The sequence below is a fragment of the Pan paniscus genome, chromosome 3 (assembly GCF_029289425.2).
Source record: "Pan paniscus chromosome 3, NHGRI_mPanPan1-v2.0_pri, whole genome shotgun sequence".
Taxonomy (NCBI): Eukaryota; Metazoa; Chordata; class Mammalia; order Primates; family Hominidae; genus Pan; species Pan paniscus.
In genome coordinates, this window is record NC_073252.2 from 1,098,504 (window position 1) to 1,123,513 (window position 25,010).

Below are 25,010 nucleotides of genomic sequence, written 5' to 3' on the forward strand. Positions count from 1 at the left end.
GTTCTGCTGGAGAGGACGGATCTGCTGGGGAGATGGATATCCTGGAGGGGCGGATCTACTCGGGGGGCGGATCTGCTGGGAAGGCCGGATCTGCTGTGAGGGGCGGGTCTTCTGGAGGGGCCGATCTGCTGAGGGAGCCGGATCTGCTGCCTGACAGGGCTTCCTGGCCTGGGGAGGAGGCCGTGTCTGGAGCTTGAAAGCCGGCCCCGCTGTGTTCAAGATACAGTCAAACGTTCAGAAGGAGGAGACTCCGGGGGCAGGGTGGTGCCCAGCCAGTGCATGGGGCCAGGGCCACGCTGGTGGCACCCAGGCAGCGCTGCCTCCTGGCTCTCGAATGGCTGTTCTCTGCCCAGAATGCTCTCCCACGGGACACGCGCCTCCCTCCGGGTCTGTGCACGTCACTCTGACAGAGAGGCCCCCTGACCACTCATGAAATAGTAACCCTAACCATTGCTCTCTGCTCCCTGTCCTGCTTGATTTTCCTCCAGGGCAAACACCGCCACTTCCATGTTTATCATCTGTCTTCCATCACTAGGAAAACCAGTTCCAGGAGGGAGGGACTAGTATTCCCAGCCCCTAGAACAGAGCAGCGCATATCACAGGAGCTCAGTAAACATCTGGGGAGGAGTGCCATTCCCAGGAGGCCTCAGACCCCGTCACCTGAGGTGAGAGCTGGATCCCGGAGAAGCTCAGGTCTGACCTGATTCATTGCTGTAGGAACGGCTCGTCTAGACTCCAAGGGAGCCGGGCGCGGTGGCTCACGCCTGAAATCCCAGCACTTCGGGAGGCCGAGGCGGGCGGATCACCAGGTCAGGAGATCCAGACCATCCTGGCTAACACAGTGAAACCCCGTCTCTACTAAAAATACAAAAAATTAGCCGGGCGTGGTGGCGGGTGCCTGTAGTCCCAGCTACTCGGGAGGCTGAGGCAGGAGAATGGTGTGAACCCGGGAGGCGGAGCTTGCAGTGAGCCGAGATCGCGCCACTGCACTCCAGCCTGGGGGACAGAGAGAGACTCCGTCTCAAAAAAAAAAAAAAAAAAAAAAAAAGACTCCAAGGGAAAGCTGCCTGGGTCTTGACCTGGCACGTCCAAGTCGCTGCTCAGGCTTGCAAGGGGGTCCAGACCAGGCTGTGGATGGGAAATGGGAGGCTGGGGGAGGATGGAGGCTGAGCAGTGGCTGGATGTTGGGGTGCCCTGTTGAGGGGCAGCTGGCAGCAGCCACGGACACAGGGGTGGGTGCAAAGACACTGAGTTTCTGTTCCAGGAGGAAGGGGGGCCAGCTGGCAGAGGAGAGATCACCCTGGGCAATTTGGTAGTGCCTGGGGTGCACACTTCCCCAGAGGCAGCAGGAGGAGGAGCTGGATACACCCTTCCCTGGGCTTGGAGGAGAGCACGTTCCCTCCCAGCTCCCACCTGGCATCCAGGAGGGCCCGGCCTGGGGTCAGGGCACATGGGGCCCTCCTGCCCTGGGACTGGGCAGCTCCCTGGGGCATTCCCAGCCAGCAGCATCAGGAAGGTTACAGGAGACCCAGACATGCTGCTCCCTAGAGAGGGCTCCTGACAAAGATTTTTTGTGTGGTCAAACTTTAGTTAACTTCCTGAATCTTCTGGTAGGCCCATTGGCCCACTTCCTTGTAAAATGCAGTTTTAGCAAAGAATCTGGCTAAGTCAGTTTAGCAACAAACCCTCATCCTGGAGATCTGATTGGGGTCCTCATGCTTCACCACCCTATGGGTCTGTCTGATTGCCCTGCCTGTCTCCAGCTAGAATCCAGTTAGATGGGTTTCGTCAGAATCCCCCAACCCCTGATGTTCCTCAGTCATTTTCCATCCACTGAGCCCACCCTGCTCCTTGGCACCCATGCCAAGCACCCATGGCAAGCCCTGTTGCATGGTCCCTGTACCTGTAGTGCTGGTCCTGAATAAAGCCTTCCTCACCCAGCTTTAACAAGTGTTACGGGATCATCTTTTCTTTTCTCTTTTTTTTTTTTTTGAGAGGGAGTCTCGCTCTGTCGCCCAGGCTGGAGTGCAGTGGTGTAATCTCGGCTCACTGCAACCTCTGACTCCCAGGTTCAAGGCGATTCTCCTGCCTCAGCCTCCCGAGTAGCTAGGACTACAGTTGCTTGCCACCTCACCCAGCTAATTTTTTTTTTTTTTTTTGTAGTTTTAGTAGAAATGGGGTTTCACCTCGTTAGCCAGAATAGTCTCCATCTCCTGACCTCGTGATCCGCTCACCTCGGCCTCCCAAAGTGCTGGGATGACAGGCGTCAGCCACCGCACCCGGCCTGAACCACCGCACCTGGCCTGAACCACCGCACCTGGCCAGAATCATCTTTTAACAGCTTCCAAACTTGGAGGTCAAACAAGGACTTTCTGGGGAAGCAAGTGGCAGGCAGCAGCTAGGGGTGGGCTGCGCATCCAGCGGATTGAGTGTGGGCGGGACCGCCAGCAACCAGGCAGAAGGGCTGTTCTCTGGGCTGGGGTCAGGAACCTCTTCTGGCCTCAGCCCAGGTTGGCAGACATTTCCTTGCAGGGATCCGGGTCCAGGACTCAGGAGGAGGGACAGTCCCTCCTCCTGACGGGGGTGCTGGGGGGCAGGAATTCCTGGGTGGGCCGAGGTAAGGGCAGCACAGGGTGACCTGGGGCCCTGGGCCCGGTGGAGCTGAGGAGAGGGACAGGGCTGTGGTCGGGGGTCCTAGGTGGGAGGGAGAGCAGAGGGCAGATGCTTTGCGGGTGGAAGAACCACCCTGGGGGGCGGGGGACCCTGAAGGCGCAGGTCTGCTGTTTAGATGGAGGTTGAGCTGGCTGGACGGCCTAGGGAAAATGGGTGTGACTGGATGGAGCTGAGTGAGAATGGTGGGAGGCCCTGCAGCCGCCGTGGAGAGAACATGCGCGGGGGAAAGCCCCGGTCCTGCGGCTGGCGAAATGGACCTCTGGAAGGAATGGCCACACGGTGTGAAATCACTGGTGTTTATTGGCTGTGATTCCATCCGGAGAGAACACACGCAGGGGCCCCGACATGCAGGAGGAGGCGCAGGCGCAGGACAGACGGACAGAGGACACCACCGTCTAAGCTAAGCTCGCGGCCCGGGGCGCCATGCGCTGGGAACGGGGTGCGCAGGTTCTACGAGAGGATGCCCTGTCTGCTCAGAGCTGGCTTTGTAAGGTGTGAAAACAGGAGTTTTTAAAAGACACGACCCGGGAGAAGTCAGTGAGAGGGCACAGGGCAAGCAGGACGGACAGCGACGTCCCCGCGGGCCGCGTCGCTGGGGCGCAGAGGGGCGCGGTGGTCTCTGCCCGGAGGGGCGTCGGTCGTTAGTATTGCAGTCTAACGTTATGGCTTCTCTAAAGCTATGTAAGGTCATGAAGGTCAATGCCAAGCCACGCCCTGGCCCGAAACACGTGGAGACTTGATGCATTTTTGATGTGGACGAAAGGGCCCGGGGGCGAGGCGGCGCCTGTCAAGATAAAACTCATTAAATGCAAAGACCTCATTTACCTGAGATTCAACAAATTGTGATGCAAATTAAACATGAATGGAGGAGAAACAGGGGCTCGGATGCCGCCCCGCAGGGCCACCAGGTGGATTAGGCCACACACGCGCCGGCTGCGCGCAGGGAACCCCGCAGGCCCCACCCGAGGAGCTGCCCACGGAGGAGGTGCTGGGCAGGGGCGCAGGGTCTCCAGCGTCCGGAGACCCCCTAGGTGCCTCGGGCCTCTGCGGCTCCTGTGGAGGGTGCAGTGTTCAATGGCCGAGGGCAGGGGTCCTCCCCAGGGAGAAGCAGCAGCCGCGTGGGCGGAGAGGCTAGGAGGCCGGGCAGGGGGCGAGGACTCGGGAAGAGCGGGGTGACGGGGGTGGGGGCTGGGCGTCCCCCAAACCTATTGCTTTGTTTCCTTTAGTTTAGAAGTGAACACGGCCGTGGCGTTCGTAAGAAGCAAAACCTTCCAGAGAGGAGAGGAAAGGACGCGGACAGAGACGGATGGACAGGGGCGCGAGGGGGCCAGGCCGGGGGGCGGAGAGCGGCCGCGTGCGGACGCAAATACTCACGGCGGAGCGATCCGAACCCCGGAGTCCGCGTGCAGGAGGGGGCCCAGGCCCCGCCGCCCTCGCCCCGCCCGCACCCCCCCATCTGCTATGGCTGTGCTCCTGAGTGCGGGCCCGACAGGCGCCCACCGCCGCGAACGCGCGCACAGGGGTGGTCGCGGGGCTGCCCTTCGGCGGCCCTGGCCTCGGGCGCTGCTGGGTGGGCGGTAAACAGCAAGAGAAAGGGGCGTCCCAGGCGATGGGGCTCCAGCCACCCGCGGGCAGAGGAGCACGGGGCGGACTGGGGGGGTCCTGGGGGCGCGCGCCCCTTGCCGGGTGAGGGAGGCGGCGGGCGCGGGCAGGGCGGGCCTGGGGCTATGGCTTATATCGGCGTGGGGGCTGCGCTCTGCTCGTCCCTCAGGGGCCTCCGCGGAGGATCTGTAGGGGGAGGGGCGGGGGCTCCGCGGGGCCGCTGTCCCGCGCGGGGCTACTTCTTGAGCATGTCCTGCAGCGGCCCGGGCAGGTACTTGATGACGGTGTCCAGGATGCTCTCGTCCTCCTCCTCCACCTCGTCCCCGCAGCCCGGCGGGATGGCCTTCTTGGGCCGCGTCAAGCTCCCCTCGGAGTTGGCCTCCATGGCGGCCTGGGCCTCGGCCTCGCGCTCCTCCTTCTTCTTGATGCCGTACTGCGGGGGAGGCGGGGGTCAGGGCGGGGGTCCCGGCGGCTCCCGGGCGGGCCGCAGCCTCCCTGCGCCAGGGACTGGCCCAGGAACCCCCGAAGGCGTGGGTGCGGCCCCCTACCCCACCAGGCACGCAAGGACCCCAGAAGGAGAAGAGACCCCACCCCGGGAGGTCCCTGGAGGAATGGGAAGCCCCCACGGAGAATGGGGGCCAGGAGCTGACATGGGGGGGAGCAGGGAGGGGGAGGCTCCCATCTTCCTTGAGAGGAGAGAGGGCTGTGGCCCCACCTCTGGCTCCAAACCCAGCCCATCCCCTGGCATCCTGCCTTCCAGGAAGCCTCCGGCCCGGGGCAGGGAGGGGTGGGCAGGATGCTGCGTGGCAGAGGTGGGGAGAAACAGTCACCCCGCAGCTGACCCTCCTGCCCAGTGCCTGGTCCACGACCTGCATTCACACTCCTGGGCCTGGCCAAGGCTGCCTGGATGCGGCCGCGGCCCCAGCAGGGCCACTCCCTGGCGGGCCACTGCAGCTCCGTGGGCAGCCGGCAGAGGGTCCTGGGCTGCGGTCACTTCCAGGCACTGGGTGTCCTGGAATCCCGCCTAGTCGTGCCCTCAGCCAGCATGCCTGGGCCTCACCGACCCCCTGCCCACCCGCGTTTCTCATCTCCCGTGAGTGTGTCTGCCCTCCGTAGTAGCTGAATATTGTCCCCCTCAAATTCATATTGCCTGGAGCTTCAAAGGTGATCTCATTCGGAAACAGGTCTTTGTTGATGTCATAATGGTAAGGATGGGGACGAGACCGTCCTGGATTTGAGGGGCCTCAAGTCCAGTGAGAGTGTCCTTGTAAGAGACAGAAAGGACAGACACCCGGATGGGGGCGGGCATACGAAAGCGGAGGAGGTCGCGAGTGGTCAAGAAACACCCGGGATCCGGGGCCGCCAGACGCAGGAAGGGGCAGGGAAGGGCCCTCCCCCAGAGCCTCCAGAGGGAGCGTGGGATTTTGTTCTTCTGCCCTCCAGGCCTCTAGTTTTTGTCAGGCCCCGGGGTTTTGGTTTCTAGATCAATACGCCTCCCCACCCCACACTCCTCCAGCCCTCCCGTGAGCCACCAGCCCAGGAAGCCTGTGGTCATGGTCAGGCCACGGAACTACGGAACAGCCTCCTGCTGCCCAGGAAGGTGGGAACCAGTGGGGTTGGGCTGGCCTGGAAGGATTGGGGGCCTGGTGTTGTACGGAGCTGGTCTTCCATCCCCTGAACAGGACCCCCGGGCCAGGTCCAAGGTCCTGGATCTGAGATAACGGGTGCTCTGGAGTAGTGAAGGCATCAGCAGCTGCGTCCAGGAGAAAACTTAGGAGGGGAGTGGGCACCAGCACTCTACAGGATGGAGGAGCACACCGCGGGATCACCAGCCACAGGGAGGGGCCTTTCTGCCCAGGAGGAGCCCCTCCCCTGCCATCTCCTGCTCCTGTGTCAGCAGCCCCTCCCCATAGAAGCAGTTGGTTCTGCTCCTGGTGCTGGGCACCCCCTGGATCTCCAAGGAGGCCCCTCCCTCCTCCCAAATGGAGGGGGGCTGCCTGTGTGCCCCCCAACCCCACCGAGGGCAGTCTCGGCACCTCTCCCCTCCCCTAGGGCTGCAGGTGGCTCTGGGTGTGGGGGGCCAGGGCCACCTTCAGTGAGATGGAAAGGAGGGCGCCACGTTCCCAGCCGCCTGCGGCCAGACCACCACCTGGCCACTGAGGAGAGAGAGGGGCCGTGGGCTCGCCCTAGTCCTCAGCAGCCCCTGCACACTCTTGACAGAGCCGTGACTCCTCAGTGAAACGAAGAGCACAGGGTAGGAACGTTCTCCGCACGACAGGGGCGACACCCAGAGGGCCCTGCAGGCCCAGAGCAAAGCCCTGACCCTGTGGGGCAGCAAGAGCAGATTGGTTCTCGTCCTAGCCATCCACAGCGGGAAGGGCAGCAGCTCCAGGCACGGAAGGGGAGGGAGCATGTGCTCCTCGTCCTGTGGGGCCAGGGGTGCGCTGGGGAGAGCGATGCCACTGGAAGCTAGGTCCGGCCAGAGAGAGCCTCCCTCCAGCCAGGGGTGTGGGGGTCTGTGCACGTGGCGGCAACATGTGTATCCAGCCCAGGAGGCTGTGCTGCCCACAGCAAAAGCACTCAGGAACATGCGTGTGCTCAGAGGAGCATGCCTGTAACGGCGGAACATGAGTTGTGTGAGCAAAGGAACCTCCCAGGTCAGGGGAGTGACCCTTGGGGCTTGTGGGACCCTGTCTGCAAACGGTGTGGGATCCTTCCTTCTGGGCCCAGGAAGGAGACCCCAGGCCCTGCCACCAGGTTGTGGGACACTCAGAGCTTGGCCTGAAGTGCCAGTTGCTGCAGTGAGGCTCCAGGTCATTCTGAGGCTGAGGTCACGCCGGACTTGGCCTGAGGGCCAGGGTCACTCTGCCGGGAAAACGGGCTCCGGAGCTGGGCTGCACACCAGAGCCTGGCTTCCACGTGGTCTGGCTGAGACCCAGTTCTGAGGCGTCTGCTCCAGAGACAAACACCCAGGCACACCCAGCCCCAGGCTCACCGTGATGCTGGGCAGCAGCTCTCCAGGAAGTAACACCTGAGGATGGGAGTGGCTGCTGGGGGCACCCAGGAGGCCCTGACACGTCTGAGGTGAGACCCTGAACCCTGAAAACACTGTATTCGTGAGAAAAAAGGGCAGTGGGTGCTAATCAATGCTGAGAACCAACAATAGGAATGATAGGACCAAACAGCCAGCATTCAGCAACCAGGTGGACACCTGCTAGCCGTTGTGGGAGCTGCGGGGGGTAGGGGGATGCAATGTATTGAGGGAGCCTAGTGGGCCCTCAGAAGGCCCGTGCAGGAAGGCCCAGGTGTGGGCTGCCCAACATGGGTGGCTGGAAGCTTATGCAGGCCAAGGGCGGGTCAGTGCGCGGAGCACAGCGGGGCAGTCTCCCTCCTGCTCCCTGGGCCCGGGCCTGTCCAGATGGCTGCCTGACAGGAGGTGCAGGCGCGCTGCTCCTCTGGGAACTGCCTAGGGGGCTGGACACTCCAAAAGGACCCAGTCCCCATCTGCAAAGAGGCCTTGGACAGGGCAGCTCAGCGTCTCTTCTCTAACCAACCCCCAAGATGCCTGGGGGTGCCACGGCCCAGAGGAGGCTGGAGGCAGCAGGTGTTCTGATCAGGTGGCCACGCCTGAAGGCAGGGTTCCCCCACCCCAACAGGTGGCCACACCTGAGGGCAGCGTTCCCCCACCCCAACAGGTGGCCACGCCTGAGGGCGGGGTTCCCCCACCCCAAAGGCTCTGTGGAGGAGGACTCTGTGGGGAAGGTGTGGACGTGGGGTCCGGGGGCGTCCACTGTGGCAGGGCCTCCAGAGCAGAGAGGCTGGTGCTTCCAAGGCCTGAGGGGCCAGTGGGCTGCGGAGGGGGCTGTTCTTGTGGGCAAGTGTGTGGCCTCAATCCCTGCCACCTGCTGTTCTCTGAGGGGCTTAGACCAAGGCAGGATCGCAGGTTGGTGCCTGGCAGCAAGGTCGGGCCAGCTCCCCATAGGCCTGACCGGCGAGCCCTGCACCCCAGCTGCCAGCTCTGGGCCCCACATGGAAGCTGAGGAGGTGCTTACGCTTCCCCCTCTCCTGGGCCTCACTCTCCCTGGCATCTCCCAGTCTCTGGAGGGTGCAGCTGCTGCATCCTGCCCGGGCCACTCGGTCCCTGACGCTGCTGGCCCTGTCCCCACCTCCTTGGGGTCCCCTCAGCCTGCCCTATCCTGCCTCTGGGGACCCTGAGGAATGACATGGCCTGGAACAGCCAGCGTCCCTCTAGGATCAAGCCAGTAGAGGCCGGAGCCCAGACCAGACCCACTCCAGAGACACCTCCCTGGATACACGGACCCAGACACAGCCCTCCCAGACCCCAGCCCACCATCGCTTTGTGTCCCTCCCTCAGCTGCTACCCACTGCCACCTCCACTTCTACCCAGCGTCAGCTCTCTCTAGCTCTGCCTGGGGCTCTCTCCTCTTTGTTCCCTGTGTCTCGGCCTTGATTGCTGTCTCTCCCTCTCTGTGCCTGTCTCTCCTCTCTTTGTCTCTCTCCCCTCTCTCTTTCCCTCTTTTTGTCTTTTTCTCTGTCTCTCCCTCTGTGTCTCTGTCTCTTTATCTCTGTGTCTCTGTTCCTCTCTGTTCTCTGACTCCCCCTTCCTTCTCCTCCTGTCCCCGTCTCCTGCTCCTGATACCCACAGTCTCCCGGGCACATCCCAGTGGACTGTGGCTGCCTGGCTGAGATGGTGCATTTTCCCCTGACTTCCTCCTGAAGCCCTGGGTCAGCTACGGGGCGGGGGGCGGGGAGCGGGGGGGCGGAGGGGTGGGCTGGAGGCGTGAGCCAGCACAGCAAAGTCGATCAACAGGAGACCCCTGGAAACATCCAGTGACCCTGGGTGGGATGCCAGGGCGCCCGGCCCCCACTCCCCATCAGCGGCTTCTCTGCACCCTCCAGAGTGCATGGCAGTGGGCGGGGGGCTGCGAGGGACCGGAGGGTGTGGGGAGAATCCGTGGGTGGGGAGGAGTTGGCCTTTTGGGTACAGCGGCTGCATGTGCCGCACCTGCCCCGCCCCTGCCCTCCCAGCTCCACCTCTGTCCACTTCAGGAGCTCCAGCTTCCCCACAAGACCCCGTGAAGCCCACCCTTCCCTGGGTGCGGCTGACACAAGGCCAGGAAACAGCTTCTCCACCTGCTCCAGGTGCCGCCGGCAGCAGGGAGGGGTCCCGGGAGTCTGAACCTTCCCACCCCGAAGCCAGGCCATCTTGGCCCATCCAGGGCAGGGGACTGAGGCCACCTTCTGGGAAACACAGCTTCCGGCCTGCCAGGCCTGCTGCGGCCCCTACCCTCGGGGCCAGGGCACGGGGTGAGCACTGCGCCCCAGGCAGCACCCCAGGCCCCTTCTATGTGGGATGTGACCATCTCCCACCATGCCCGCTCACCCCTGGCTGGAGACTCCTCCAGGCTGATGTCTGTGCCCACCCGGCTTCCAGCCAGGGCCGTGCTGGAGCCACCCAGGAAGCCGGAGCGGCTGTCGGGACCCAGGCTGCTCCCTGTGCCTCGTGCCCCTCGGACCTGGCCGCTGAGGGGACCGGGCTGAGTGGGAGTGACCGTGCGTGGCTGTCCTGGTGCTGGCAGCCACTCTGGGCCGCCTCGTGAATCCCAGTGGGTGCCCCCCTCCCTGAGTCCTCACTCCAGGCCGGGCTCACCTGAGAGCGCACCCCCCATGCCAGGTGGCCGGCCGCCCCACGACCCCTCGGCCCAGGGCCCCGGGCAGCCAGCCAGGCTCCACGCAGGGCTGCGCATCGGAATGGGGGCCTAGGAAGCCCGCCAGGGCTGGCGCTGTGGTCAGGAGCAGGAGGGGCTGGGCCCCACAGAGGGAGCCCAACCCGGAGCCCCCACCCCTCACCCCTCCGCCACTCTGAAGCCCCCAAAGGGTAGGAGACCCAGGGGGACGCCCGCCCATCTTCCGGGCAGCCCCTTCCACCCAGGCGGGGTCTGGGTCCCCGCTGGACTCAGGGCCGCCTTCCCGCAGGCGGGGCCGGCCCGGCGCGCACCTTGTCTCGGATGCCCTGGCGCATGGCCTCGCGCTCCGCCTCCATCTTGGCGTACTTGGCCTTGCGCTCCTCCTCCGCCTGGCGCAGCGCCTCCTGCCGCTCCTCCTCCTTCTTGGCGGCGTCTGGGTCCTTCTCCTCGTCACCCCCGAGCATCTTCCCCATGTCCTTGGTGGCCCCTGGTACAGAAGTTGGTGATTCAGACCGCCCCATTCAGATGTCCAAGGCCGGGCTAGTGTCTCAGCCACACTCCCCCACCCTCTGGCCGGCCCCCCAAACCCTCCATCCACCCGACCCTCTGGCTGCCCCCACCACCCTCCAGCCGCTCCTCCCACCTCCATCTGGCCCTGACCCTCCTGCCCGGGACCCTGCATCAAGTGCGCTGGGGTCTCCTGCTTTGCTTTCTGTTCCTCAAGAGACACAGGCAACTCCGTGGGGGGAGGGAGAGTGGCGCTGTGGTTGCGCGTCTATATGCACCTGTGTGTGACTGCGTGCTTATGCATACGTGTGGCTGTTGTGGTTGTGTTTGTGTGTGCACCACGTGGTCGTACATCTGTATGTGGTTCTGTGTTTGTGTCATATGCATGCCTGGCTGTGTGGTTGTGCGTGTGTGTGGTTGACTGCATGTGGTTGTGTGATCAGGCTTGTGGTCTTGTGGTTGCGCGTGCAGTTGTGTGTGAGCTTCCAGGGGTTGAAGCGTCTTCTCTGGTCATGTGTCCAGCAGAGGCCTGGCCGCCTGGAGGTGGTGCGGCTCAGCCATCTATGCAGGCAGTGGGTTGAGGGGCAGGGCTGGCTTTCAGAGGCAAGGTCACCAAGTCTGACCCCTGGGGCAGAAGCTGGCATGGGGGCTGGCAGGGGCCCTGCTGGGGCAGGAGCTGGCATGGGGGCTGGCAGGGGCCCTGCTGGGGCTGCAGGGGACCGCTTGTTACTGGCACCCAGGCCCTAATTGCTCTGCGGTGCTAGTCACTACTTTTCTCATGAGCTGCTGATTCACAGGCCCCACAAACACCTCCCTAAACAGCTCTGCAACTCAGCCCACAGGACAGAGATGCATAATTATGGGCTCTGAATACAGCAGGCACTGCGGGGAGCCCTGGCCCTCGGCAGCTCCAGAGAGCAGAGCAAGCTGGCTGGACCCAGCACACAGGTGTCACTGAGGGAGGTGACTTGGCAGAGCGGCCAGGCTCCCCCATGGCCACTTATAGCCCTCAGCGTTGCAGGGGTGCTCCTGGACCAGCCTCGTGTGTGTGAGGGGACTCCGGCCACACGTTGCCCCTGCAAATGCCGCTCTCCCCCCGCGGCCACCCGGCCCCCTCTCGAGGTGCTCCTCAGTGGTGAGGCACTGGCTCTGCCCCCTCCTTGAAGGTCTTGCCTCTGGGCTCTGCCCCCTGGATGCCAGACCTCCTAAGGACTGCCCCCGACCAGCTGAGCCCATGCCTCGGGTAGAGATGTCAGGTGAAATTGTGGGTTAGACTAACACCACCCAGCCACTTTCCACCTGGGTCCAGGAGTGCCCCCCACCTCGTTTCTGTGGATTCAGCAGCTCCGTGTCCCTGGCGCTCTGGGTTCCCCCTCGCCATTACTATTCTGATACCGGGAAGCTCCATGCTATACGGAGCCTGGGGCGACGCCCTCGCCTGTAGCTATCTGTGCCAGTGCTGCCTCTGCCAGTCACTCAGGAGTGAGCTCCCTGTTGAGGGTGGGCAGGAGCTGTCATTTGGAAGGCCCGAGCTGTTGGTGGGAGGAGAATAGCTTTTTGGTTGAGTGTTCTGGGCTGAAGGTGTCACTCAGACAGGGCCATGCCTGCATCCTGCAGGCGCCGCCGACTGCACCTGTTTCCCTGCCCCCCATATCCTGGCTGTCTGAAGCTATCACAGGCAGTGGGGTGTGGGGAGAACGAGCCCTTCTTGCTGCCCTCGTCGCTGCTGGGGACAGGCAGGCAGCCTATGCTAGGCACTTGGCTGATGGCACAGATCTGGACTCCTCAACAGAAAGCGAAGAGGCTTGTGGTCAGTTTTCAGCCGCATCTGCCATGTTTTGCAAAGCAGATTTTAGGCCCATGACTCAAGGGAAACTGGGTCACAGTAGAGTTGCTCCTGGATTCTTCTAACAGTCCCCAGTCATTGGACCAAAATCTCTCTGCCTCCAGCTGGCTGTCTCTAGCAGGTGTGTGGGGGAGGCAAGGACAGCCCCCACAGTCCTGACTGCCTTTGTGCAAATCTTAACCCCCATGAGAAAAGCTAATTCACCCTAAAGTGAGTGACCCATGGCTCTTTCTCCCTCCTGGAAAGGACTGGCGTCTATAAGGAGGTGGGTGAGCCTGGTCTCTCTCCACATTGCTCTCCTGATGGAAGGGGTTCCTGGCAGGGGTGGGGGCTGCAGGGCTTCTGCAGCTCAGTGGGCTGGCCCCTTCCCTCCCCTCCAGCTGATCCCATAGGCTCTGGGTCTAGTCGCGGGAGCGGGCATTTATAGAGCACCACGTGTGCTGCGCTCTGCTCCAGGGGTGCCTGTGGGGGGCCCTCCCGCTCTGAGAGTGTGGAGGCCCCACTTGAGCCCTGGGCTGGTCCAGGCGCCAAAGGCTTCTGGAAGGCCCACCTCTAAGGAGCCGAGGATTCGTGCTCCCCGCAGGCTGCAAAGCCACTAGGCTCAGAGGGACCCGCCGCGAACCTGGGGAGCGTCACAGATGCCGCCCACGCCCCCCCGCTTTTCGGCCCGGGTACTGCAGGGAGGCGCCTCCAGAACCACTTCCAAAAGCTGGGAATTGGGCGCAGCCAGGAGCGCAACAGAAACTGCGGGAAGCTTGTTCCTGGCACAGAAACCCAAAGTGCCATTTGCTCTCCCGGCACAGACGCCGGAGCGGCGAGACCGGCGCAGAACGGGCGGCCCCGAGCACTGCTGCGACCCCGCCGGCCTCGACCTCGACACCCCGCGACCCCGCCGGACCCTGGAAGCATGAGCTGCATCCCGCATCCGCAGGAGGGCGGCGCTGCGACCCCCTCCCCCGCCCCCGTTTCCAGAGGAGGCCGCTGCGGCGCGGGGCGGTCCCACGTGGTGCCTGAGGCTGGGACACCCCGACTCTGATTGCAGGGGGGTCGGATCCGAGGCTGGGGGTCCCGCAGTCTGGCTGGGGTCCGCTACTGGCCTCGACGTACAGGGGCCGACCCCACCCCTCCCTCGTTCTCTGAGCCTCAGCTTCCCCCCGTGAGAGGTGGAGGCGGTGGGGGGGGCGCACCGGGCACGACCCCGCGGCAATGACGGGGCTGGCAACGCCCCCCACAGCGGCACAGGCGGATAAACCCTCTGGGGAGGGAGTTCAGTCCCAGCGGGAGGGGCCCTTCCCACCCGGGAGCTCGCCCCAAACCGTGGGGGGCGGGTTGCAGATCGCGGCGCCTCCCTGCCCTCTGGCCCTGCTGAGACTCCACCGCCCACCCCACCTCCCAGTAGCAGAAGGGGCAGAAGCAGAGACGTTTCCTCTGCAGACATCGGGGAGGGTGGGGTCAGGGCCGCGCGTTCCCAGCCCTGAGGCTCTTCCCGGGAACCCACCTCCCAGACCTTTGCTGGAGTGGCACCCACGCTCCCGAGACGCCCAGGCAGTTTCCGGGGGGATCTGCTTATACAGAGCAGCCGCCCCTGAGGTCAAAACCCTGCCCAGGGTTCCCTTACACGGTAAGTACAATGACAATGGCTGCATTCAATTTAGTATACATTATACATAATGTATATGTAAATACTACATCCATTAAAGTTGATTTTTAAAGCTTCATTTTGAAATAATTGTAGATTTACGGAAGAGTCACAAAGATTGTATAAGAGGGCTCCCTAGACGCTGACACTGCAGCCACCGAGTGTTCGTCAAAGCTGAGACCTGGACATGGTACCAGCGACCACCCCACTGAAGACTTCATGTGGGCCTCACCACTTTTCCAGATCCGCCTCCCGGGTTCACACAATTCTCTTGCCTCAGCCTCCTGAGTACCTGGGACTACAGGCACGCGCCACCACGCCTGGCTAATTTTTGTATTTTCAGTAGAGACGGGTTTCACCATATTGGCCAGGGTGGTCTCGAACTCCTGACTTCCTGATCCGCCTGCCTCGGCCTCCTAAAGTGCTGGGATTACAGGCATGAGCCACTGCACCCGGCCCAATGTTAATTTTTAAGAATGGAAAAATGCTTTTTAACTTGAAATAAAACTATGGGGAAAATTATAGAATTGAATGAAAAATTAAACAATATCTAAATAAAGAAAGACACTTGTTATTTTTCTGGCCAGGGTAACTCCACACGTAAAGACGTCCATCCTCCCCAAACTCCAAAGAATTAAGAAGAAAATTCTGTGAAATCTGACAAGCTGAGTGTTGCATACAGACCTGCAAAAGGCCCATTTGCCAGGACAGACACCTGAAGGAAAAAGAGGAGAGTGAGGTCCCCCAGATACCAAGACAGAATGATGATGGTGCAGTGGGAGGAAGACAGACAACGGGCCCAGAGTGGGGAGCCCATCCCCAGACCCCCACAGACACAGGACCCACACGTGGGACCAGAGACAGAGGTGGAGGCTCAGGACCCTGGAGAAAGAATGCAGTATCCCCAGATGGGACAGGATACTTAATGGGAAAGAATAAAACTGGACCCCTGCACAACACACAGACACATTCTTATTGATTGTAGAACTAAACATGAATCCCAAATAAATGTAGGCAAAGAAAACACAGTCCTTGCCACTCTCTGGCCCGTCACCAGCTGTATTTCCCTTTGTAGTTGTCCATTACCTGAAATGGTGCCGTCTGTTGTTTGTTTGCTTCTGATTGCCAGTCTGCTAACAGAAAGCCCCATGGGAGCAGGCAGTCAGCTCGGAGCTGCAGCCCTGGCACCTAGAGCAGAGCCTGCCACACAGCAGGTGCTCAGCAAATAGTCTAGCTCTGTCGCCCAAGCTAGAGTGCAGTGGCAGGATCTCAGCTCACTGCAACCTCCACCTCACGGGTTCAAGTTATTCTCCTGCCTCAGCCTCCCAAGTAGCTGGGATTACAGGCGTCTGCCACCATGCCTAACTAATATTTATATTTTTAATAGAGACGGGGTTTCACCATGTTGGCCAGGCTGTTCTCGAACTCTTGACCTCATGATCCACCCGCCTCGGCCTCCCAAAGTGCTGGGATTACAAGCGTGAGCCACCGAGCCTGGCCACAACCTGACTTTAAGACTTACTGTAGGCTGGGCGTGGTGGCTCACGCCTGTAATCCCAGCACTTTGGGAAGCCAAGACCGGCGGATCACGAGGTCAGGAGATCGAGACCATCCTGGCTAACACAGTGAGACCCCGTCTCTACTGAAAATACAAAAAAGTAGCCGGGCATGGTGGCAGGCGCCTGTAGTCCCAGCTACTCGGGAGGCTGAGGCAGAATGGTGTGAACCCGGGAGGCGGAGCTTGCAGTGAGCCAAGATCGTGCCACTGGACTCCAGCCTGGGCAACAGAGCGAGACTCCGTCTCAAAAAAACAAAAAGACTTACTATAATCAAGGCACTATGGTATAAACAAAAGAACAGACATATAGGCCAGGCACAGTGGCTCACGCCTGTAATTCCAGTACTTTGGGAGGCCGAGGTGGGTGGATCACCTGAGCTCAGGAGTTCAAGACAAGCCTGATGGACATGGTGAAACCCCGTTTCTACTAAAAATGCAAAAATTAGCTGGGTGTGGTGGCGTGTGCCTGTAATCCCAGCTACTTGAGAGGCTGAGTCAGGAGAATCACTTGAACCCAAGAGGCGGAGGTTGCAGTGAGCCGAGATGGCACCACTGAACTCCAGCCTGGGTGACAGTGAGACTCCGTCTCAAAAAAAAAAAAAAAAAAAAAAGAACAGACATCTAGATCAATGGAAAGTATAGAAAGTCCAGAAATAGACCCATACATATATTGTCAATCGATTTTTGACAGAGCTGCAGAGGGAATTCAATGAGGGTGAGGATAGTCCTTACTTCTGTTTTCTTTTCTTAGACAGGGTCTTGCTCCGTTGCCCAGGCTGCAATGCAGAGGCTCAATCATAGCTCACTGCAGTCTCAACTTCCTGGGCTCAACTGATCCTCCCACCTCAGCCTCCCATGTGCCACCATGCCCAGCTAATTTTTTAAAAACATTTTTTGTAGAGACAAGGTCTCACTATGTTGCCCAGGTTGGTCTCGAACTCCTGGGCTCAAGTGATTTGCCTGCCTCAGCCTCCCGAAGTGCTGGGATTGCAGGCGTGAGCCACTGTGCCTGGCCAGATAGTGCTTTCAGAAGTGCACTGGCTCAATTCAATATCCATGTGCAAAATAAACACATATGTAAATGTTTTCCTTTACCTGACACTTTATATAAAAATCAACTCACAATCAATCATAGATCTAAATGTCAAAGCTGAAAGTATACAACTTCTAGAAGAAAACAGAAGAGAAAATTTCTGGGACTTTGGCTTAAGCAAAGATTTCTTATATAAGTGACAAAAGCATAAATCTTAAAAAGAAAAATTGATAAACTGAATTTCATCAACATTAAACATTTTTGCTCTTCTGCGATATTATGAGATATATATATATGTTTTCATCTATGGCTCCTGCCTCTCACTCCCATGGCCCTTGTTATAATGTTGGGGCCCTTTAGAATCAGGAAACAGAACCCCTCTCTCTGACCTTCTGCCCTCTTTTCACCTGTGCAGGGCAGGACTCAAATCTTCCCCTGACTTCCTGTTGGTGAGTCATAAGCCCTCATTTCAGAAGGGGCCCTGCCCCGTGCCCTGGAGGAAGGAACGCTACAGAGAGAGGCCAAGAGGAATCTGGACAGGCCTTGCTGGGTTTAGATCACACCCTTTTCATCGGTCGCATTTCTACGGGGACGTCCATGCTTCTTCCACCATGCCTATCCGATGGAGTCTCCTCAAGAGGCGGGGTTCAGGAGCTTCCGGAGAGCTGGGCACATGGAGGCTGGAAGGAAGGCGAAGAACTCATCCGCGTGCCAGGAGGGTGGCACCCCAACTCCACGGGGTGGAAGCTCCTATGCTTGGGACCCTTCAGGCCTGGCCATGTGTCTCTTCATCTGGCTATGTGTATCCTTGAAAATATTCTCTGTAGGCTGGGCACGGTGGCTCACACCTGTAATCCCAGCACTTTGGGAGGCCGAGATGGGCGGATCACCTGAGGTCTGGAGTTCGAGACCAGCCCAGTCAACATGGTGAAACCCCGTCTCTACTAAAAATACAAAAATTATCCAGGCATGGTGGCATGTGCCTGTAATCCCAGCTACTCAGTAGGCTGAGGCACAAGAATTGCTTGAACCCAGGAGGCAGAGGTTGCAGTGAGCCGAGATTGCACCATTGTACTTTAGCCTGAGCGACAGAGGCAGACTCCGTCTCAAAAAATAAAAAATAAAAAGATCCTCTGTAATAAACCATAGGCATATGTTTCCCTGAATTCTGTGAGTTGCTCTAGGAATTAAACCCAAGAGGGGTCGCATGAACCCCAACTCGAAGCCGGTCGTTCAGACATTCTAGGGTCCTGGACTTGCAACTGGTGGGATGGAGGGGGCAGCCTTGTGGGATTGAGCCCTCAACGCGGGGTTTCTGAGGCTGTCTCCAGGTAGACAGCATCAGAATGGAATTGAATTGGAGAACACCCTGCTGTTGTCCACTGCCGGACTGACTGCTTGCTTGGTGGGTGGGGAAAACCTTCATACATTTGGTCACAGATGTCTTCTGTGTTGATTATCCTTGTGGAGTGAGGGCAAAGGGAAAAACAGTTTGAGTTTTTCTTAACATCTTCAAAAGACACTGTCTTAAAAAATGAAAAGGTACACCACAGGCTGAGAGAATATATTTGCAAACCACACATCTGATAAAGATCTTAGGCCGGGCGCAGTGGCTCACGCCTGTAATCCCAGCACTTTGGGAGGCCAAGGCGGGCAGATGAATTGAGGTCAGGAGTTCGAGACCAGCCTGGGCAAAATGGGGAAACCCCATCTCTACTAAAAAAAAATATATATATATACACACATATACACACACAGACACATATATGTGTATATACATACACACACGTATGTATATATAAATATATGTGTGTGTGTGTATATATATGTATATATATATATTAGCCAGACATGGTGACGGGCACCCGTAATCCCAGCTACTTGAGAGGCTGAGGCAGGAGAATTATTTGAACCCTGGAGGTGGAGGTTGCAGTGAGCCAAGATCGTGCCACTGCACTCTAGCCTGGGCGACAAGGCAAGACTCTGTCTTAAAAAAACAAAAGGTTGGCCGGACGCAGTGGCTCACACCTGTAATCCCAGCACTTTGGGAAGTCGAGGCGGGCAGATCACGAGGTCAGGAGATTGAGAATAGCCTGGCTAACATGGTGAAACCCCATCTCTACTAAAAAAAAAAAAAATGCAAAAATTAGCCAGGCGTGGTGGCACGTGCCTGCAGTCCCAGCTACTAGAGAGGCTGAGGCAGGAGAATTGCTTGAACCTGGGAGGTGGAGGTTGCAGTGAGCCGAGATCGGGCCACTGCACTCCAGTCTGGGTGACAGAGCGAGACTCTGTCTCAAAAGAAAAAAAAAAGTCTTATATTCAGAATACACAAAAAACTCTTACAACTCAATAACAGGAACACAAACAACCTGATTTTTAAAGTGGACAAAAGACATTTCACCAAAGAAGAGAAACAGATGGCAACTAAGTATAGTCATGGACCATGTAAAGCAACATGATGTCGCAGCCATTGTAAGGTGTACCACGTGGTACCTTTTCTATGTTTAGATGTGCTTAGGTACGCAAATACTCACCACTGTGTTACAACTTCCGTGCCATTCAGGCAGTCACGTGCTGTGCAGGGTTGTGCCCGGGAGCACCAGGCTACCCCCAACAGCCTGGGCGTGCAGGGTTGCTCCATCTGGGTGTGCAACAGTGCACTCTTTGATGTTCGCACAGCGACAAAGTCACCTAATGACACAGTCCTCAGAACTTGTCCCTTTCGTTACATGATGCATGACTGCACGAAAAGACACACGTGGCTGTTACAAATAAAGCAGATCGACGTGTCAGTCATAAGGGAATTCAAACTTAAATCACACAGAGATACCACCACATTCCTACTCAAATGTCTGAAATTAAAAAGATTGACTGTGCTAAGTGTTGGCAAGGAACACTGGTGGAGGAACTGGAACACTCATGCATACTTGTGGGAAGGTAAATGCTACAACCACTTTGCCAACAGTTGAGCATTTTCCTGTACAACTGAACACGCCACCAAATGACCCAGAAATTCCACTCCTAGGTATTTACCCAAGAGAAACAAACACTTAAGTTCACACAATGGCAGGAACAGGAATGTTCATGGTAGTTTCATTTGTAACAGCCAAAACCAGAAAGCAACTCAAATGTCCATCAACAGGTGAATAGACAAACTGTGGTATGTCCACACAGGTAGCATCAAAACTTAGCAACAGAGACAGACGAATTGCTGATACACCAAACAACACGGGAGAATCTCAAAGTCTTTATGCTGAGTGTAAAAGGCCAGATACAAATTATTTAATTTCATGTATGTACATTTGGGTGCAAACTAATCTACAGTGACAGAAAGAAAATGTAGATTGCCTGGGGCCAGGCAGACTTAACCACGGTGATGGTGAAACTCACTGGAGTGTACCCTTAAGAGGGCAATGGTTATTGAAAATAAATTGCACCACTATCAAATTGATCAGAAGCCCTAACAAATTAAAAGCTAGAGATATTACAGGCCATTTTCCCTGATCATAATCTAATCAAGTTACAAATACTAAAAACATGACCAAACCACTAAGTATGGAAGCCCAAATATTAGAAACAAGGACGTAAGTAACCCTTCAACTGAAGAGGAAATAAAAACTGAAACTGTAAAAATTCCAGAAAGCAGCCGGGCGTGGTGGCTCACACCTGTAATCACAGCACTTTGGGAGGCCAAGGTGGGAGGATCACAAGGTCAGGAGTTTGAGACCAGCCTGGCCAACATCGTGAAACCCCGTCTCTACTAAAAAAGATACAAAAATTAGCTGGGCTTGATGGCACATGTCTGTAATTCCAGCTACTCAGGAGGCTGAGGCAGGAGAATTGCTTGAACTCGGGAGGCAGATGTTGCGGTGAGCCGAGACTGCGCCACTGTACTCCAGCCTGAGCATTAGAGTGAGACTCCAACTCAAAATAATAATAATAATAATAATAATTCCAGAAAGCATGAAAGATAAACACTAGGTGTCTAAACTTAGGGTCCAGGACTAAAAATTTTTTTGGGAGGAAATTCATAGTCCTTCATTTTAAAGAAGAGCAGAAAGTATAGGAACTTCATTGCCATCTTAAGAAATTTAAAAGAAACAAAACAAAATAATCCCAAATAAGACAGGAAGAGATAATTAATGAAGAGAAAAGCAGAAAATGGACAATGGTAAACAGTAAATCTGCCTGCACTAAGACCGAGGGCATGACACACAGCTGCCGCGCGATTCTGCGCTGTTTCGAAGGGTCCAGTGAAGCGCGTGAAAAAATAAGACACAGTCATGTGCCACATAAGGCCGTTTCAGTCAACAGCAGGCCGCATGTACGACAGTGCCCTGGAAGGCGACAGCACCGAATTCTCACGGTGCCTTTTCTTTCTTTTTTTTTTTTTTGAGACGGAATCTCGCTCTGTCGCCCAGGCTGGTGTGCAGTGGCGCGATCTCGGCTCACTGCAAGCTCCGCCTCCCAGGTTCACGCCATTCTCCCGCCTCAGCCTCTGGAGTAGCTGGGACTGCAGGCGTCCGCCACCGCGCCCGGCTAACTTTTTGTATTTTTTTTTTTTAGTAGAGACGGGGTTTCACCGTGGTCTCGATCTCCTGACCTCGTGATCTGCCCGCCTCGGCCTCTCAAAGCGCTGGGATTACAGGCGTGAGCCACCGCGCCCGGCCTTCTTTCTTTCTTTTGAGACCTGTTGTCCAGACTGGAGTGCAATGGCGTGATCTTGGCTCACTGCAACCTCCACTCCTGGGTTCAAGCCATTCTTGTGCCTCAGCCTCTCAAGTAGCTGGGATTACAGGCGTGTGCCACCACGCCTGGCTAATTTTTGCATTTTTAGCAGAGATGGGGTTTCACCATGTTTGGCCAAGCTGTTCTCAAACTCCTGACCTCAAATGATCCACCCACCTTGGCATCCCAAAGTGCTGAGATTACAGGCGTGAGCCACCACGCCTGGCCTCACGGTGCCTTTTCTATGCTTAGGTGCACAGCCTCACCCTGGTGCTGCCGCTCCTGCGGTGTTCAGTGAGATGTCTGCTGTGCAGGTTTGCAGCCGGGGAACAATGGTTGCACCACACGGCCTGGGCGTGCAGGAGGCTGCATCATCTAGGCTTGTGAAGGGAGATTCCATGACAGTCCCACAGCCACGAACGTATTCCCGTCAACACAGGATGGTAATAAGAGTTATAAAAGAAGACAGCCAATTATCTCTTTCTCCGTCTCTCCCACCTCTCTTCCTGATGACACGATCCTATCTCTAAGAAACTCAAGACAGTGCAGTAAAAACCTACCAGAACACATCATGGAATGTGGCAGCATGGCTAAATACAATATCCATACTTCCGAATTAATAGTTTTCCCCCACACTGTCAAGAACAAGCTAGAAACAGGAACAGGAATGACGTTCCACTTACAATAATGAGGAAAACACACAATAAGTACGAAAATATAACCTACTTAGAAATAAAAAGGAAATCTATAGAACCTATATCAGAAAAAAATCATGGATTTAAATCGTACGGTTTTGGAAAGACATGCCAGATTCTTGGTGGGCAGGCTTAATATCATAATGACGTCAGCCGCATCAACAATAATGTGCAATTGTATGTAATCCGGATCGCACCTTCAGCTTAAACTCCAACGCTTTTGTTCTTTTTGGGGCTTTGGATAAAATTAAGGTTCATATGGCAGAATTGATGTCAGAGGAGACTCAACCCAAGTGTCACAAAGAAGTGAAAACGCACCTTGCGGGGGCTCGGGAAGTGCCTGCAGAGTCACAGAGACGGCTCTGGCGGTCGTCAGCCTGGAGGCCGGCAAGCGTGGGGAGCGGCGCGCTCAGCCTCCACGGGAAAGGTGGGCGGCGGCAGCCATTTTGGAACGCAGGGGGCAGCCATTTTGGAACGCAGTGCGTCGCCGCGAGCACGTGCGGAGTTCACCCGGCGTCCCACTCCTGCGCGGCGGCCGGCTAGGGCGGGTGCTCGTCTGTGGAGAAACGTGCCCACGCACGCTCGCGCACCGTCTGTCTCGGCAGCGGCCCTGGCGTGTGGCTGGAGACAAGGTGATATCTTGGGCGTGTGGCCATACGGCCACCGCACATCCACACAGGGAAGCCCGGGGCCTGGAGCGGGAGGGAGAGGCTGCTGTGGGCGCTGCAGCCGGAGAGCCACAGGCAGACAAACGCGTCGCAGAGCCCATGTTTGGAAGGCAAAAAGGAAAAACAATCATGTATGAATATACCCCTGTTGTTAGGATTATCTAAAGATAGAAGGAGGATCGGAGGGTTACACACGAGGTTCACACTGAACCCAAACCCTGAAAAACATAACAGGTGTTCCTTTGAAGCTCTCATGGAATGCTTACAAGGGCCAGGTGTCAGTCTGCACCACAATGAGATACCGGCTCACACCCACTCAGACGGCTATTATCAAAAACTAGGAAATCACAAGTGTTGGCAACAATGTGAAGAAACTGGAACCCTGTGCCTTGTTGTTGGGAATGAGAAACAGCACAGCTGCTGTGGAAACAGTCTGGCTGTTCCTCAAAAAATTAAACATAGAATTGCCATATGATCTAGCGATTCCATTTCTGGGTATAGACCCACAAGAACTGAAAGCAGAGTCTCTCACAGATACCTCCATACCCTTGTTCATAGCAGCATTAACCACAATAACCAAGAGGGAGAAACAACCCAGGGTGTCCATCAGCAGATGAATGGACAAGCACAATGTGGTGTAGACAGAATGGAATATTATGCAGCCTTAAAAAGGAATTAAGTTCCAACACAAACTGCAACATGGATGAACCTTGAGGACACTATGCTAAATGAAATAAGCCAGACACAAAAAGACAAATACTGTAAGATTCCACTTAGATGAGGTCCCTAGAGTAGCCAAATTCATTGAGACAGGAAGTAAAGTGGTGGGTGCGAGGGGCTGGGGGAAGGAGAGTGGGGAGTGAGTGTTTAGTGTAGACAGAGTTTCAGTTGGAAATGATGAAAAGTTCTGGAAATAGAGGTGTTAGTTGCACAACATCGTGATGTACTTAATGCCACTGAATTGTGCACTTAACATAATTTAAATGGTAAATTTTATGCTATATATTTTACCACAAAAAAGAGAAGCATATACCTGACTTCAAACTATACTACAAGACTACAGTAACCAAAACAGCATGGTACAGGTACAAAAACAGACACGTAGACCAATGGAACAGAATAGAGAACTCAGAAATAAGCCTGCACACCTACAATCATCTGATTTTCAAACCTGACAAAAACAATGAGGAAAGGATTCCCTATTTAATAAATGGTGCTGGGAGAACTGGCTAGCCATCTGAAGAAAATGGAAACTGGACCCCTTCCTTACACCTTATATAAAAATTAACTCAAGGTGAATTAAAGACTTAAATGTAAAACCCAAAAGTATAAAAACCCTAGAAGAAAATCTAGGCAATACCATTCAGGACATAGGCAAGGTTGAGAATTTCATGATGAAAACATCAAAAGCAGTTGTAATAAAGCAAAAATTGACAAGTGGGAGCTAATTAAAGAGCTTCTGCATGGCAAAAGAAACTATCATCAGAGTGAGCAGACAACCTACAGAATTGGAGAAACATTTCTCAATCTATCCATCTGACAAAGGTCTAATGTCCAGAATCTACAAGGAACCCAAACGAAAGACATTTATGCAGCCAACAAACCTGTGAAAAAAAGCTCAACATCACTGATCACTAGAGAAATGCAAATCAAAACTACAATGAGATACCATCTCATACCAGTCAGTATGGTGATTAAGATTAAAAAGTCAAGAAACAACAGATGCTGGGAAGGTTGCAGAGAAATAGGAACACTTTTATACTGTTGATGGGAGTGTAAATTAGTTCAACCACCGTGGAAGACTGTGGCGATTCCTCAGAGACCTAGAACCAGAAATACCATTTGACTCAGCAATCCCATTACTGGGTATATACCCAAAGGAATATAAATCATTCTATTTTAAGATATATGTACGTGTATGTTCATTGCAGCATTATTCACAATAGCAAAGATAGGGAATCAACCCAAATGCCCATCGATGATAGACTGGATAAAGAAAATGTGGTACATATACAACATGGAATACTACACAGCCATAAAAAAGAATGAGATCATGTCCTTTGCAGGGATAGGAATGGGGCTGGAAGCCATTATCTTCAGTAAACTAACACAGGAACAGAAAACCAAACACCGCATGTTCTCACTCATAAGTGGGAGTTGAACATTGAGAACACATGGACACAGGGAGGGGAAAAACACACACTGGGGCCTATGGAGCAGGGGAAGAGAGAGCATCAAGAAAAATAGCTAATGCATGCTGGGCTTAATACCTAGGTGATAGGCTGGCAGGTGCAGCAAACCATCATGGTACACGTTTACTACCTATGTAACAAACCTACACATCCTGCACATG

General features: G+C 56.1%; 1 protein-coding gene and 2 long non-coding RNA genes across 4 annotated transcripts in view; 2 read left to right on the top strand and 1 right to left on the bottom strand.

Moving 5' to 3' along the window:
- The first annotated feature begins 49 nt into the window (after window positions 1-49).
- Window positions 50-3,493, top strand: LOC134730228 (uncharacterized). 2 transcript variants are annotated; one of them, XR_010111884.1, is made up of 2 exons: window positions 50-809; window positions 2,164-3,493. It is a non-coding gene; the product is annotated as an uncharacterized LOC134730228 (long non-coding RNA). The 2 variants fall into 2 exon arrangements; XR_010111883.1 differs by having other exon boundaries at window positions 50-665.
- Window positions 2,956-25,010, bottom strand: part of CPLX1 (complexin 1) — a 40,970-nt gene continuing 18,915 nt past the window's right edge. Inside the window, exons 3-4 of the mRNA XM_034958110.4 lie at window positions 10,295-10,470; window positions 2,956-4,708 (exon numbers count right to left, since the gene is read on the bottom strand). Of these exons, the coding sequence (XP_034814001.1) occupies window positions 4,511-4,708; window positions 10,295-10,470 (374 nt within the window). The 3' untranslated portion in view covers window positions 2,956-4,510. The remainder of the gene's footprint in view (window positions 4,709-10,294; window positions 10,471-25,010) is intronic.
- On the top strand, window positions 4,715-15,356 carry LOC117979895 (uncharacterized). Its single transcript, XR_004670953.3, has 3 exons — window positions 4,715-7,359; window positions 13,140-13,957; window positions 14,072-15,356. It is a non-coding gene; the product is annotated as an uncharacterized LOC117979895 (long non-coding RNA).